General features: G+C 41.7%; 1 protein-coding gene across 1 annotated transcript in view; it reads left to right on the forward strand.

Moving 5' to 3' along the window:
- The window catches only part of GLS (glutaminase), a 1,476,479-nt gene extending 1,463,540 nt beyond the window's left edge, over nt 1-12,939 (forward strand). Inside the window, exon 18 of the mRNA XM_069615675.1 lies at nt 5,498-12,939. Within this exon, the coding sequence (XP_069471776.1) occupies nt 5,498-5,654 (157 nt within the window). The 3' untranslated portion in view covers nt 5,655-12,939. The remainder of the gene's footprint in view (nt 1-5,497) is intronic.
- Nucleotides 12,940-16,752: the final 3,813 nt, after the last annotated feature.

The following is a 16,752-nucleotide window of genomic DNA, read 5'->3' on the forward strand; positions in this document are numbered from 1 at the left end:
CATGCAAAAAGGGGGAGGAAAAGGGAGCAGAGGAGGTGCAGGAGGGAATAGAAGAGAGGGACACAAACACAAAAAAGTGCAGGGACAAGTAGGCAGATTGCATTAGGAACCCAATGCTATTATGTCAAGCAGGTAAGAGTGAGTGCAAACTGGATAAGCCTTGCCTCTGAATGGGGGGCTACATCGGGCATACAGGCACAAATAAGACTCAGCAGCTAAGTGACTGGAGACTGGAAAAGCCTTGCCTCATGGAATGAAGGGCTACATCAGGCATGTGGGCACAAATAGGTCTCAGCAGGTAAGCAACCTTGTCTAGGGCAAGAAGGGAGACAACAGGAGATAGATGACAGAGAATAAGGAAGGTAAGGGATTATAATAAAACAGAGGACATAAGGGCGGTCAAGAAAGGAAGGATGCAGCGAGGACATAGTAAGAAAAGCAGCATAGGGCATGAGAGTAGAGGAGTAAAGAGATTACTGGAGGTAGTGTTGTGGTAGCTCCCAGTCATATTATGAAGTGTGCATAGAGAGAAAGTCTCACCCACATGCAGGGGGTTACATCAAATGCAGACAACACTGTAAGACAACACTTTGTTGGTGAAAGCAGCAAGACATGGGATTGTGTGGCCAACAAAAGGGCAGGCGGGCAGGAGAGGAAAGAAATGTCAGTGTCCAGAATAATGTTAGAGAGAGACGTATGTTGTGAGCATCCAAAAACAGGATACAGAGTGATCCGAGCTTTGCTGCAGCTGTGAACATAAGTGGCAAGTTGCATGTGTGAGAAACCAGAGGATGTCTCACTCGCTAGTCCCCAGGGATCGATCTCTCTCAGGTGGCCAGGGCCCAGCCATCACCCTTGGATCTAGACCCTGCGGTTGGACCAGTGCGGGAGGATCACCTGGGTGAGGGGTCTTCGAGGAGTGGAGGTGAGACAGCCAATGGTGAGACGCGTTATACCTTTCTTTTTTGTTCTTCTACCTCATCCTACTTTGTAGGAATTTCCGAAGTCCCAACTCCCCCCCCCCCCTTTTTACACAAACACTGGGCCGAGGAAGAGGGTGACTGAGAGTAACCAGACTAACTCTCTAATATCGTACTGGACATGTCCCTTTAATCGGGCCAGGCAAAGTCAGGCACTTTACACTAAGTGCATACACCTGATACCAGTTAGCTCTCCTCACACAAATAAAAGGCAAGAGCTAAAGACACACTCTCAGCAAGGCGAAACACAAGAACGAGCAGGCTTCCGGGATGAAGGCAAACCTATTGGAGCAGAGCGACGGACCAAGGGGCGAGAGCAGCCGGTCGGAAAAACATGTGACGTGGAGAAGGCTAAATCCCGCAAGTGAACACTGCATTGTGTTTCAAGGACACCACCGACCCTCCTGGGTGAATGGCAGAGTTGGGGAGGCGAGACCAAGCCTGTGGTAGTAACCTTGACTTGTGAATTGGAAATCGTAAAGCAAAGAAAAGCACACATACAGTGAGTTGGCAAGCGACATGAAAGACCGGTGTGTGTTAAAGTTTGAAATAGCAACATTTTATCACAAGTGAAGGCTGCACGATTGTGAATGAGACACGAGGAAAGGTAAACCTGTGAATGAACTTTGAAGAAAAAGGCAGCTGTGAGTTCCAGCGATACTAAGTAACAGAGTGGTCCGGCGAAAGGAAGTAGCCCACCCACTCAAAAGTCTCTGTGAAAGGTAAATTGTTCGAAACAAGAAAGTGAATATACAGCAAAAGTGGGATGGAAATTATAACTCCTAGGAAGGGGAAAGTAAAAGTTGAACTATACATTTGTTTTAGTCAGTGGTCCTGCAGTGGTCTGTAAAGTAAACCACGCACATTCAAAAGCCTTTGACATCCGAACGTGGACTGAGCCTGACAGAGGGAGACCCGAAGTGAAGTAAGCTTGGGGATGGGAGCCCCCCGCCCCCTTGCAAGTTTGTGTTGTACTTTATTGTGAGAGGTCTGAGCCCGGCAAAGGGGGACCTATGCAAACCTTTTGGTCGAAAACATTATTTTTGGAAGTCAAGAAAAGAGACTTAAGCGTGTCTCGATCCACGTTCCAGAACTGTTTATTGTGGTGGAAGCCGAGCCAGAGTGTGTCATCCTACCTACAGGGCGAGCCGTACTCCGTGAGGTCTAACGTGGGGAGGAGAGCTGGTTCAACCACATTTATTCATTTTAACACTGATCTTATCTTTTGCATACATTTCTCCTTTTCACTTTTTTGTCCAAGAGATAGGGCAGGCATTAGGTCATTTTGATTAGACAGACTCCACTAGGACTGCGTTATTTATTATTTGATGGTCGAGACTACTGCCATCTTAGTTATAGGGCAGTTACTCCAACCTCAGCCATTTCAATAAAGGTTTTACAAATTGTACCCATTGTGTCAGTGTCATGATTGTAATACCATGCCTCCCCTACACATGAGAGGCAGTCAGAAGGGGAGAGAGCCAGCGGGAAGGCGGTCAGGCCTTGCTTACCTTCGGTCACATTAGGAGGTGTGCAGTGAGGAAGTGGGTGAGGCAGGAGCAGCAGAGTAGAAACAGGGCATAGATCACCGGCGGACAGGCCCAGAAAGGCAGTGGAATGAGCCCCTTAGCTGCGGCCCTTCACTGGGAGCCGGCTACGCCTGCAGGCTCCCTCATAGTATGATGAAGATAAAGGCCCATCCACATTGTGCGGCTGATTTACGGTCATGGTGTTGTCCTGTAGGAGGTGAATGCTCAGCGTGTCCCCCAAACTCCAGATTGGGCGGAGCAGTAATCTGAGGGTAATTGCATTGCTGCCACATTTTTACTGCTCCGCCCAACCTATAGTGAGGCCCTATATGTTGATAATTGTGCGTACCAACCATCGATAGTAACGGTAATTTGTCTGCTTATAATCAACTAAAATTGGCGAATCCTCCAATTTCCAGCAGAGCGGAAATAGCATCATGCCACAAGTGGGTAGGAAGCTCAGCGATGGCCAGTTTTAGAAACGCAACCCATTCTGAATTAAGCATTTCCTTCTAGTGAAAAAGGCAAACGGAAGGTGCCTGAAATGGTATTAGGCCAAAAGACCTTTATTTTTTTATTTTTTTATTTGTTTATGAGTCTTTACAAAACATACCAAACAAACCAACAAAAATGTGTTTACATACATTAAAAAATACAGTAAATCCAGCCTAAAATGGCATTTAAAATATTCCTACCCATAGAGTTGCTCAACAAGAATGCTTCGTCTTTCTAGTTCTGCTTTGCTCCCCAGTCCTTTTACTAGTACCAAATGTTCACTGTTCAGATTGGTCCAAATTATCTGTTTACAGCACTATCTCTCTAAACATCAATTTCACAATTTATTAACACCTGAATTGCGGCTGCAGCGAGCAAAATGTTTGAACCTGAGGTGATTCTGTCCCACAGAGATTCTGCGATAATATCATTTTCCTTTCGTACAAAATTTCTAAAGAGTTTGAGACAACATTTCCATGAACCTTCACAGTCCATTAATAGATGTCTTAATGTCTGCTTGGCTGGATTTATACAGATTGAACATAGCCTCTTTGCCCTGTGTCCATGATTTCGTTTCTCCAACACTTCCCCGCAACAAACTAGATTTAATCTCATTCTGAGAATATTTGTGCGAAGTTTCCTGTCAGGAGATTTCATTAGGTATTTTGAGAGACACCCAAGTTTCTTTTCTCCCCTCAAGAAGGGATTTGCTACTGGAGCTTTTCTTACTTTTTCTATTGTCTCTATCCAATCTAGGATTTCAAGTTCTTTTTTAATTTTAAGTGGATTTGAGACTAGGGTTTCCATATTAATTTCGGTTGTAGCTAATGCTTTAATTACTTTTCCCTTTAGGGCCAACAGGATATCTGATTTACAGTCTATCATATGCTTTCTCATATCACTGTATAGACTGGTTTCTTTTCCTATAGTTATCTCTCTGTATAAACTGATTAATTTCCAGTTAGCCATACATCTTAAGGATTTGAGTCCTAGCTCAAATCTCAAACTGCCGACGGATGTACAGTTTGGGAGACCTAGGGCCTTTTTCCATAGGCGCCCCTCAAAGAGCTCCCAATCTGTAGACCATAGGCTTGGTCTTGCTTCTAAACCGTACAATATTACTGGTACTACCTTGGCTAAATAGTACCTCACTAGTTGTATGATGGAAAATTTGCAGAGCTTGTGATTTAGCTTAATCATTTGTGATGCTGCTTGAGTCACCTTGGTCATCACCTCGCCCTCTACCTTATATATGGCAGTATTGGCATGTATGTTATAGCCCAAATACTTTACCTCTTTTACCACTTTGAATTGCTCTCCACCTAGGTTCCAACTGGTAAAAGACCTTTTTAAAAAAACGCAAAAAATAACTATTTAGAAAGACCGCTCTGTGACCGCACAGAGCAGTCTTTCTAAATCGAACTGTCATCCCTGCACACAGGGACTGACAGGCCCCACAGGACCCGGAAGCGCTGTCTAGTATCCAGATAAAATAAGAGTGCTGCCCCATCTAAACAGACCCTTCTGCAGGATATTATAGTTACAGGCCAGTTTATTGGGCTTCATCTCTGAACAGTGGTTGTGCAGAGGGCAGTGATGCTAAACCAACTGTAAGCCTGGCGATTAGGATCTAACGAAAGTTTCCACCTCGGAACATGTGACCTTCTGTACTTAACCTTACCTTTCATCCTACATAACATTGTAGCTGCCTTCAGCGAGATGTAGCATGGATTACCTATACTTATGAGTGTGCACATTTAATTCTCCGTAGTATTAATTCGCTACCCTGCATTCTATTCCACCCCACTTCTCTTCTGAGTGCTTGCCCTGAATCTCAAGCATTGCTAAGGGAAGCCTAAAGGACACGTGTGATGGCATCAGCAAAACCAGGCCCAGCGAATTCCACTGAACTACAGACATTGAAAAGCCAAATATGAAATTTCACTCACATTTCAAAAACAAATTAAAATTGGCGTAGCATGTCATCGAAAAGTACTACACATCATAGCAAGTTTGCCCTACCTGGAAAAGGGGGCAATCGCACGCACAGACCCATTCAGAAAGTGTAGTCTGCAAAGAAACGCGCGTGCTTTTCTCATTTTACCAGCATACATGTCTTATCTGTCTGCAGCGCCAGGATACACCTGCAGGGGTGAATGTGCGCTATACAGATACATATTTTATGGAACATGCCATTTTCAATAGCAGACATTTGATTGTTTTCCTTAAAATTCTTTTATTTTTATTTTTAAACTTCTGCTAGGTCGTTTTCTTGGCTGCTTTTGAATCCAAGAAATTCTATTGTTCTTAACTTCTCAGATGTATGTTTTAGAAATACTGGTGGGTCTCCACTGAATCTGAATCTTGGAGATAATTCGCTGCTTATTGGCTCATTTTTGGCCTGCACGCATGTTGGTTTTCTGACACCGTTTTTCTCATTGCTTCCTGCTGTGCCTTGGCAGCCTAAATACTAACGATATTTCTTCTTTGCAGGTGGAAGAACACTCCAATCGATGAAGCCATGCATTTTGGCCACCACGATGTAGTTAAAATCCTGCAGGAATACCAGAACAATTACAAGCCACACGAGGAGGCCACTAATGGCAAAGAAGACGACACTGTGAATAAAAATCTGGATGGATTGCTATAATACTCTGATCTGATCAAGTTGATCCCACGCGCCAGCTAACTGTGTAATTGTGGAAAGTTATCATGGAGAGTGTGTGTATTTTTATCTTATAATGATGTATATTTTATTGAAGTTTGTATTGTATTTTCAGTGTTACTGCTGTGTTTTTCGCTCAGGAAAGATCTGATCAAAAACACCAACAGAAAAACCTTTTAGATAGTCTTTATTTATGGATTCTCATTGATGTGAGCGGTCGTGCTAACAAATGTTATCCTTTGTTTATCGCTGAAGCAAACCCATGGTGACGCATATTACCTCAAGTTTAGAGTGACTGCTTTGAAGAAAAACAATGATCTGCTGCTGTGGTTGTTGGACTCTTGGCCATTGCCGTAATAAGTTAATTGTAGACACTAGTAGCATGATTTGTGGGAGCAACATACAAGCTGTAAAAGCATAAAATCTGGCCTTATGGTAAGGGAGAGTGTGTTCCAAAATGGCACTTCGCTTGGGGGTGGGGGGCTGGAATACATCCTTAGACCGGCGTTGCCATAGAGCCACCTTTCATATGTAGTAGCAGTGGGTCAGGTGGCTTGCTTTTTTCAGTCTCCAACCGTGTGAAGGAATGGCTGAAACCTTTCCTAAAGCATACTGCACCGCTCATCGGTTCACGGATGCCCTCCAGCAGAGCAGAGTCAATGACCAAAGAGGAAGGTTTAGATGCTTCTTAAAGGGAGAATGACTAGATATCCTGTTAGGGAAGAGTAATCCAACATCGAAAGCAATGGTGGAATGATAGCTACTGCGGCTCAGTACCTAACTGCACCCGTTTTTGCTGCTACCTTGCTGTGGCTTTAGACCCAAGTTAGTGATCAAGGATAAGGGAAACAACTGGAGACAGGTGGGAACATTTTTCAGTGGCATGTACAACATGATCCATGGGATCCATGGGACTTCATACAGCCAGTAGTTGCTGTATCTATGTTCTCACTTTGCTGTTTACGATCTAACGCTAGATGTGCAGTCGCTTTCTGGATGCCTTACAAGTTTGCTGATATACTTCTGGGATAGGCCCAGATGCAATGCAATCACGTAGTCTAGCCGTAATGGCACCAAAGCATCAATCACCACCAACAATCACTATTTTATTTATTTTTGTATGCCGCCTATACACAGGTGTTTCTAGGTTTGGGGAAGGCAGAATGTCCTGTACAGAGTGCATATGACGGAATGTGGCACTTGTGACCAAGTTATGCCTGGGTTCTTCGTCTTGCTAATTTCTAACCAAGATTGCTCCAGCATGGACCATTTGTTGTCAGAAGTTTAAAAGAAGATTGACTGCCTTCTACAGAGGGTCCAATTGGAGAATCAGTGATGCGGAACTACAGGTTTTGCCTGGAATTTTCTGCATCAGGACACTGAGGTGCTGAATGTGCACTCCTTTATGCTGATAAACGGACCTGGATGCTGCCAAGAACATTTACAACTGTGTTGTTCTACTTGTCATATGTGGCATAGTTGGCTGTATTGTGTGGTTCAGAGGTACAGCAAATATATGCACTAAATGATCATCATTTCACTTGAAACCTCTGAATTGTAGCAAGGTCAGCAGCATGGTGCAGATGACACAAATTATACTATTTCAACTATGTGTATTTGCAGTTTTACGAGGAAATATGTAGTAAAATTATGTTTTGAGTCCAAACAGCACAGTGGGGTTTATGCAGACAGCATTTGACATTAGTTTGTTTTTCTTTTTCTGCACATCACTTGTCACGTTTCTTCTTATTCCTCTTTTCTGTTGAATTCTATTACACGCTGAGGTATGTAATAATGTGAGGTAACTGAAAGCCATCTTTTCTTATGAGAAGGCACATGATCAAATCACCTTTGAAATGGTGGAACTGCAGTCTTGTAACCCTTTCACATGGACGTAAACTCCCTATGTCGCTAAAGCACAGAATGGAGTGGCAGCAGGATCTTCCTAGCCTACGCTATCAGTAAAAGTACTCTTTACTTTGACATAACTGGCATACCTTATCATACAGTTCAAGCCATCTTACGGGCCCCAGACTGCATACATGGCTGCACAGTACTGTTAACGACTTTGCCATGCCTTTCTCAGTGCCTGCAACTTGTGCTCCGCCATCATCGAATCAGGTCTCGAAGATCCAGTATGTGAGGATTTTGTCACTTTGTTAAATCATGAATTGCATTTGAGCGCATCTTCCTCTTCCAAATTTCACATTATATTGCCATATTTAAAAGAGGATGGGCAAACCTTATGGTTATAGAAATGTGTGGCTGCGCGACAGATTACAAAAAAACTGAAGCAGAAGCATATCTAAATGAAGACATAAGTAAAAAGAAAAGTACACGTCCAGAATTGGTTTGTTGAGGAGTTCGTTTTTACTTATACTCCGACCTAGGATTAATTTAGGTAGAGAGATTTCTGATGCCCAATTTCCTCTGATTGCAATGGTATAACCAACCACAGTGTTTAAACCAGCAAGCCCAGCTTGAATTGCCCATGTTGACCCTTCTTACATCTCTCATTTCCAGATTCAGGACATCCTTCACACCAAAGTGGGTCAGGGATCATCCAGTGCAGCCTAAAATAATGCCTTTGGCCTTTCAAGAGCTCCCGCCCTCTGAGGGGATCCTGTGGTGCTTCTAAGCAGTGTTCCTTTGCTGGACACTCCCTTGCATTAACAATGCCCACTCCCCATCCACGAAGCAAATCCATGTCTGGTTTGCCTTCATTTACCTGGATACAGAGATTTCAACTGTAGGCAGCCGCTCGCAATGTTGTTCATTTGGGAGGTGACTATGGAATGAGCGTACAGTATTTCTCCAAAGCCAAACAGACTTATTTATGACTGCCTCTTACAACTTGAAGAACTCCAACCATTTCAGTCATGTTAAGGTATTTGCTGGCTAAGACTATTCGGTTGCTAGCATAACATGTCCTATTTTAATGCCAAAAACCTCTGACTTGTATAACCCACACCATGAGTACAAGGACTTTGTTTTCAGCCATCCATTTGAACATTGAAACAGAGTCTACATGGTAACCCCTACAAGGAGAGGGATAATGATACCAATATGCAGAAGGAAAGAAGGAGCAGGGGATGTGATAGAAAGTTTCAAATACCTTAGTGATAATAACATGAATACATACATAGTGAACATATTTTCCCATGCAGATAAGAATGTAAATTGAGGATTACTATACAGTTGAAAGGGGTGGTAAACTAATTAGCAAGGCAAAGGAATATAGTTCCACATATAAGGTGAAGTTCGCCTAGGTGCAGCTGTGCTGCTAATGTGTTCAACACAAAAACGAAACCATCATTTTCAAAGGTGCAGACATGAAATTGATATGCAGTGAGGAAAGGCAGGCATTCACCAGGTTTTAGGATGGTAATGGGTACTAGGATAGGAGGATAGGCTCGTACAGGCAGGTTGGTCTTGCTCCCCTGCTAGCAAGGTTACATTCTGCCTGTCAACACTGAAAAAAGAATGAAAGCTGTATTATTGTTCCTAAAGGTATACTCTGGAAAAACTGCTTAGAAATCCCCAGTCTTGCAATCACAAACCACTATTATCGTCTAATTTATCCATTGTCCCCGTTGAGGCACTCTGTCTATATTGGGACCTCACATGAGCATGGGGTGTGGTCTACCCTTGAGTCAAGGTGATCCAGAACACTCATCCTTGCTGCTTTAGCAATGCATTCCGGTTTCCATCTCAATCAGAAAATATTTCTTCCTAACAACAGTCTTAGAAAACACTCCAGTCCTCCGAAGGTAACTTGGCATGATCTTTGTGTCAAGAAAGCTGTAGCCATGTATCTTCCCCTTCAAGATAGGCTATCCCTCCTTTGTCAGTTACCTTGGACAATCGTGCTTCCAAGGTTCCTGGTGCTGGTTAGATCACTTGTACAGATGTCTGTCTGTTCTCCAAAAAAGGGATGTTAGCGGAGGCATAGTTTGCAGCTTTCGGAGAGGTTCTTGTGGCCTCACCGAAGGCTTCTTTCAACGTTTATTTTTGGCTGACAGTTTATGGTTTCAGGTTCCTACTTAACCCTCTACTAAATCGAAGGTTTGTGCAGTCTACTATGTATCCACGCCCCAGTACATCATAAGTTCGGTAACCTTCTCTCAGTGGGTTGAGCATCTGAAAATAATTTCAGAATGGAAGAAAAGGGTGCTTTTTGTAACATGGGCTGTGAACATTCATGGAATCGTTCTTATTAACATCACATGGCCAACCAGGCACCTGCATGCAGCCTGGATGTATGGTGGAAGCAAGCAGCAGCCCAAGAAAAGATGTGAGAAGCATCCAGAGGCTGTTCCGTGACTTTGGATGCTTCCATTTTTTTTCGCCAGGACAAAGAGGTCTCCCAGATAATTGCTAATCAGGGGGTTTAGAGGACGACTTGGTTCTCTGCTCTGTTCCTATATTTGACATCTACTCCGTCCAAACCCTCTTATGCTCTACCTTCTCTTTTTTATATCTCTGCAGGTTTGGAGCGGAACAAAATCGTGATCTTTTAAAACGCTGATATAGAGTAGGCAAATGTACAGTGCAATGCGAATACTAAACTTCTCTTTGAAGGCAGCCAATATGGCAGAGTTAAATGAATGAGATAGTTGAATGATAATATACAACAGCATTGGCTGTTTCATTTCCCTGGTAAAAGCACATTCCAGCACCCCCCTTTCATAGAATTCACAAAGGTCTTGAAACTGTGACTTTTGATTCATCCCTTAGGCAATGTGGGTAGTTGGGAATGGCCAAATTACTTACAACTACGCTCCACTATTCCAAATCCAGGACATCTTCGTCACAGTTCTTGACACCTGACCCTCCTGAGACAGCTTAGTAATCAAAGAGGAAGCCTTGGAGAGTCCACAGTGCTTTTATACCCAGTTTAGGAGAGGAGTAAAAGTAAAATGAGAAAAAGCTTCTTTTAGGAGGTTGGTGAAGCACCTTTCTCTTGGGTGAGGACTAGCCTCATAGAGTAAGGAATGTGATGAGGAAGATGGATGAGGAGGTAGTGTATATACCATTCCAAATCCAATCAGCAATATCCAAGTTGCACAGGCAAGAGGTTTTTCTCTAATCGTGCCCAGTGTGCTGCATTAATGAACAAAACCTCATCGTTTTCAAACAGAACATGAAGTTGCAGCCTTTGGGTCACTTTCTTGTGAGGGGTTGTATAATGCGCACGTGGTTGCCCGCAGATACACACTGTTTCTTGGAGCAGGCGATTTATGAAAAGCACAGCTCTTTTTCAGCAGGGCACAGAGCGGCACAAAGAGTTATCTTATTCCGCACAAGTTGCACGTTTTGGGGCACACTTAAAATGTTGTTAGGCTGAAGATTTCCCGTATTTATTTGTTTTTATTTTGTGCTTCCTTGCAAAGATGCTGGGTTCTTTTTTTTATAAATCATGGTGTGTTTTTTAATCCCACCAAATGTGTGCACAGACATAGAGTATTTTCCAACGTTTCTGCATCTTACACACACGCACAACTCCGGAAATGTATCAGTGGCATGCTTATGCGTACAAAAATACTCTTTGCATTTCTAAGAAGGGAAAATGCGAAATCCAGGCAGTGCAATATTCCGAATTGGAAGTAATGCGCTTCATTTCCCAAAGAGGCCGGGGCTTAGTTGCAAGTTGGGTTTTCCTAAAGTGCATGAGCCAGGAAATACTGGCAAAATGGCAACAGATAATTCTGCATTGAAGGTTGCCGTCAAAGTGAGCCATATATATATCATCATCTGTTTTTGAAACACACATGCAAAAAGGAACCACAAAAAATAAATATTAGCACACATTTTGTGTAGTTTATGTAATGTGCTGAATGAGGATTTTAAGATGTTTCCTACAAGTCTCAAAATATGAATTTGTAGATAAGAACAAATCCTGCTACCCTGGGGTAATGGTGAAATAAGTTCACCCTATTCCTAAAATATGTCTTATATTATAAACAGTGTGGAAATTATGTTTTTGCTTGACCAAGATTATGTTTAGTTGCAAAACACTCTGCCCAAAAGAATGCCCGACGTCACAGAGTGGGGCCTCTTTGACTGGGTATGTCCAACAGTGGTTTTCTACACTGTACTTTCAGTTGTATGTTCAGTTTTCTTAGGGAATGACTTTCAATGGGTGGCAACAACAGTTTCATTCTTTTTATGGGGAAAATTGATATTTCATAATATGAATAAGAAATAGTCAAGTTTGCCAGATTGGCTTAATTTCTGTTAGTGATTAATGGGTAGATGTTTATTTGGTAAAGGACGACTACATAGTCCTAGCTAATAAGAAAGCATTGCATTAGCCCTTGCAGCCGATGACAGCAGCACTTAACAGAGATAGGCTCGAATGGCATAACTTTTACTGAATGTTGCGAATTTATTTGTTAAATTGCATGGCTGTTATTTTGAACCACCTGTGCTATATTGCATAGGGGATTATCACATTTGGTGATCGAAAATTGTTCCATTTGCCATATGCTCACATTATCTCACGGATCATCTCACATGGTGCAAATTGCACCACAAAGTGCAATATTGCTTTTTTTTTAACACTGAAGCAAAATAATACAGACATGCAATTTACCAGGACATTTTAATTTGCACCAACCAACGCAGTTTTTTCAGTCCAGCCCCTACAGGTTTATGTAGAGAAATTAGAATCCAATTGCTGTTGTTTTGTAATTTGTGTAGTAAATCTGCACAGTTATGGTCTTAAGCAATATTAAACAGTTTTGTGTTATGGTATTGTGTATTTGAAAACCTCTAAACTGCCACGGTGTGCTGAATTAAGAATGATTTACTACTGTTAGCCAAATTTTATTTATTAGCCACCAATGAATTATTTGGCATTGAAATATTATTTAGTGGTTCAAATGATGTTCTTAAAATGTCCCAAAGAGCTTATGTTCAAATATTTATGAAGTTGCACTCATGGTTAATCTTATTTGAATGCGTTCTATACATGATTTCATGTTCACTGTTTTCTATGAGAAAATTGTTTTACTAAAAAGAAGTATGTTTAGTTGCAGAAAACCATTTCTAGTGGCATTTAAATGTCGTAATTTACTGTTTAGATATTGGCTTCAATAGTTCACCTGTAAGAAAAATAGACCGTGCTGAATGTACCTGCTTCCAGCAAATTCCTATAATTGAAAAACACATGTCATCTGCAGTCAGATGACAACTGAAGGTATTTATTTGAATGAAAATCAGATTTTGTGTGCTTTGTAGCATAATAAACTTAAATATGGCAAAACAAGTTTCCCTTTATTTTTACGTAAACCAAGTGCTTTAAAGGAGAAACCCTTTAAATTGTTTATTTACCATGCAGTTGTTTACCAAATAAAGCATATTCAGCCAGCAATATACTGTAGCGCTATGAATTACTGCTGCTTCTACGAGTGACTGACCTTGATTGTGGAGGTTCAAATGCATATGAAATGTTTACATAATTTTTAATGTCAAACGTGTTTATTACCTTAAACTGGTAACTGTCCTAGCTTCCTTACTAAGCAATTTTTCTTTGTTATATAGCAAGTTGAAGTTCGTAAAAAGTGCAAATCGTATTGTTGAATGCATTACTATTGTTAAGTCTATACTGATAGCTAGGGTAGCAGGGGCACTACTTATCTAGATATCTGTTCCCATTAAATGTGCAGGTTTAAGGTGCTTAAAGGAGTAGTGCGGTCAAAAACTAGATTGTCTTAAAAGATGGGCAATAATAAAAAACATATATTAAACATCTTTTTATTACAGCAGCTTTTGCTTCATTAGTGCTAGAGAGGAGAGAAGTACTTTTATAAATACAACATTGTTGTATTTATGATTGCTGTGGTTAGAAAACCATGGAAATCATAAATACAACGCTGTTGTATTAATAATTGCAGTGGCTTTCGCTTTGAGTCTCCTGGGCTCCCCCGGCTGGAGGAGCCCGGGAAACTTAGAAAGAAAACCACGGCAATCCTGTGGTTTTCTTCTTAAGTTTTCCCAGGATACCCCGGGCCGGAGGAGCTCCGGAAACTTAGAAAGAAAACCACAGCATTTATAAATACAACGCAGTTGTATTTATAAATGCCATGGTGTTAATAAAAATAGAAAATAAGCACTTACCGGCAGAAGTCTTCCTGCCTGCATTCTCTGCTCTCCGGCACTAATGAAACAAAAGCTGCTGTAATAAAAGCTACCAGCAGGTGGCTTTTGCTTCATTATTGCCCTGAGGGCAGAGATTAACACAAGCACAGGAGGCTCATCCATTTCACAAAATGGATGCCTCCTAGTGCTTGAAATTAAAGCGGTTTAAACATTATTTGTGCAAAATGTACATAGGAACTTTCTTTAAAAAGATGTTTAATGTATGTTTTTTTATTATTGGCCATCTTTTAAGACAATCACATTTTTGAGCACACTATTCCTTTAATCGTGATATCTCAGTGCTCATTAGTAGCTGAGAAGTCGGTTTTATCACTGGAGCAATTAGGGAGGCATTTAAACTAATCGTAGGATTCACTAAGACACCCTTTGATATCTCTGGTTCCTCAGAGCTGGGGATTGTTTGTCCTTCGTCAGGGGACCCTTTCCTCTCCTGGTTCTCATTGAGATGGTCTTCATCGGCACTCAATTCCAGGAAGCTCCTTTTCTCACCAACAGCTTTGTCATTGATGTGCACATTGACAAGGCATTAGCTGGTGAGGCCATCACCATTCGGTGGCATTGTGGCAACATGAAGGCATTCCTCAACATTGTGAGACTATTTTTCGACAAGGACATCAGCTCAACTGTGATGTTACACACCTAAAGATTTGTTGAAGAAACAAGGCAATATCCCCCTTTCAGCAGATAGACTAAGCTCATTATGTCTTTGCCGGTATGGAAATAAAGTGCTGGTAACTAAGTGTACCGCCACCTTTCCAGACCAGCTAACTACAAGTCTGCTGGTAGAGGCTGTGATCTACCGGCCGGCCTGACCTGCCAGTAACTCTTGCCCACAATCACAAGCACCGGTACTACTGGTGCCAGTGATTACGGCATCCTACCTGACTCCCATGGGAATGGGGATTTACTGACGTCTGCGCCACCCATAATATCCCATTAGTACCGGGATATCGGGTGGCGGAGATGGTTTGATAGTCTCCAGGTATCCTGATAGTAATAAACCTGTTGACATTGTATCTTTTGGTAATGTGATGCTAAGGACAAACCAGTATTATAAATGTTCCAAGATATACTAAAGAAGTTAAAACCTCTGAACTTTCAAATCAAGGTGGCATTGATGGGCTGAAAAGATCAGTATCCCCTTCATGCACAGTTAATTGGCTTAGGTGGTGCACATTTTCTAGACTGTGTAAAGGACAGGGCCTAATGTAGCAGGATTAGACAGCAAGTTCAAATCAAGATGTTCTGGTCCAATGCTAGCTGGTGAATTAGTAAAATGATGTGGTACAAATGTTCTTTTAGGCAAATTGGTGCAATGTCACCTACAGCAGTTTAGGGTGTTCTGAGCATAGAAGAACAAATTACTTACCTTGGGCAAAATTCTTTCTTGCAAGCATGGAGATTCAGTGCTTAGGTTGGTATGAAGGAGCCACCGATCCGACTAAGACAAGTGATCTACCATCGGGAGGTGTCGAGTAGGCAAGTGTAGAGGAGCAGATTTACACCTTCTTCCTGGTCTCTGCCCACTTAGCACCGTCCTATTGGAATGACAGACGCAGAGCTACAATTGGGAACCCATCCATTAACCCTTGCAATATTCCTCTACCACGCCGAGTGTATGAGAGACAATATGCACTCAGGCAACCATTTATAGTTTACCCACAAACTGACATAATGGAGGAAAGTTACCAAGAAGGATGCTCTTTGCCAAGCTGTCGAAATGCAGCCATGAACAGAATGGATGTGCGGTAAAACAAAGTCTGTCGACAGCTAAAGAATGTCATAAAGAAGCTGTAAGAACCTATGCTGAAACGATATGAAAATACTTAAAAATGACGTAACTGAAACACTAAGAGGAACATGTACCCTACAATACAGTAATCATGAACACAAAGAAGAATAAAGTGACTCACTGGTCAATAACTGTAAATACACTGAAATGCACGGTAGAAAGAACATATAGAAACTTGCTTATGAGAGGTATATATTTAACGTTTAGGACGACCATTAGAAGAAGATGGATGACTGCTTATGTCAATTAACCCAGCTACCTCAAAATACAAGACCAGGATCTTAAAGTGAAAAGATGATGGTGAAGTTGTTTTTCCCTTGCAAAATAGAGGAGTACATTGGCCTAGGACCAAGGATGTTATTTTGAGAGATGAAGGCAAAGTAAGAAGGTAGTCCAACGAGTAGACCATGTGCGAAGGACATATTTCTCAAGATTAGGAGGAGCAAGAATATTTTTACGGATACCAAGTATTAGACAGTTAAAAGTGCACAACGTTTATATGGGATAGAGTGAGCAAGACTCTAAATTGCAAGAGGAGCAACTGCACCCAGTATTATTGAATCAAATGGTGTTGAATACACTGTCGAAATGGACAAATTCATGGTCTTGTAACAGGTGACGAAGAGCTCCCAAACAAGGGCTATCCATTATGCTTGAAGCTAAGATAATGGTGTGCCTACACTCACTTGAATGTTCTGAGACAGTACAGACTGGCAAGGTCAGCCTTGAGACAATACAGGATTCTTTGATCAAGATTTTTCAAGCTTGGTTTGAGGAGGGTAACGAAAATAGAAAAATTTTAGGGGGTGACTTCAACTCCTATTGTACGCAGGGCTCATTTTGGAATGATGCCAAGACTACACATATTAAGCTACATTGTAGCATGGATTGCGGCAGGCGTTGGGATCTTTTCCTTGTGGAATAGGATATGTCTCTCTTGGACTGCTGTCTATCTTCTAATTGTCCCCTGTATACATGGAAAAGAGGAGTCAGAACGTCTAGGACCGACTATTTCTATATCTCAAACGACTTAAGGCCTAAATGTGCTCATTTGAATCACATTAATATTGATTTGGACGATAATCTACTTCTATCCTTCTGTTTCACTCTTCCCTTCCCCATCTTTGA

Source organism: Ambystoma mexicanum, chromosome 9 (assembly GCF_040938575.1).
Source record: "Ambystoma mexicanum isolate Mex_15411 chromosome 9, UKY_AmexF1_1, whole genome shotgun sequence".
In the NCBI taxonomy this organism is placed as follows: Eukaryota; Metazoa; Chordata; class Amphibia; order Caudata; family Ambystomatidae; genus Ambystoma; species Ambystoma mexicanum.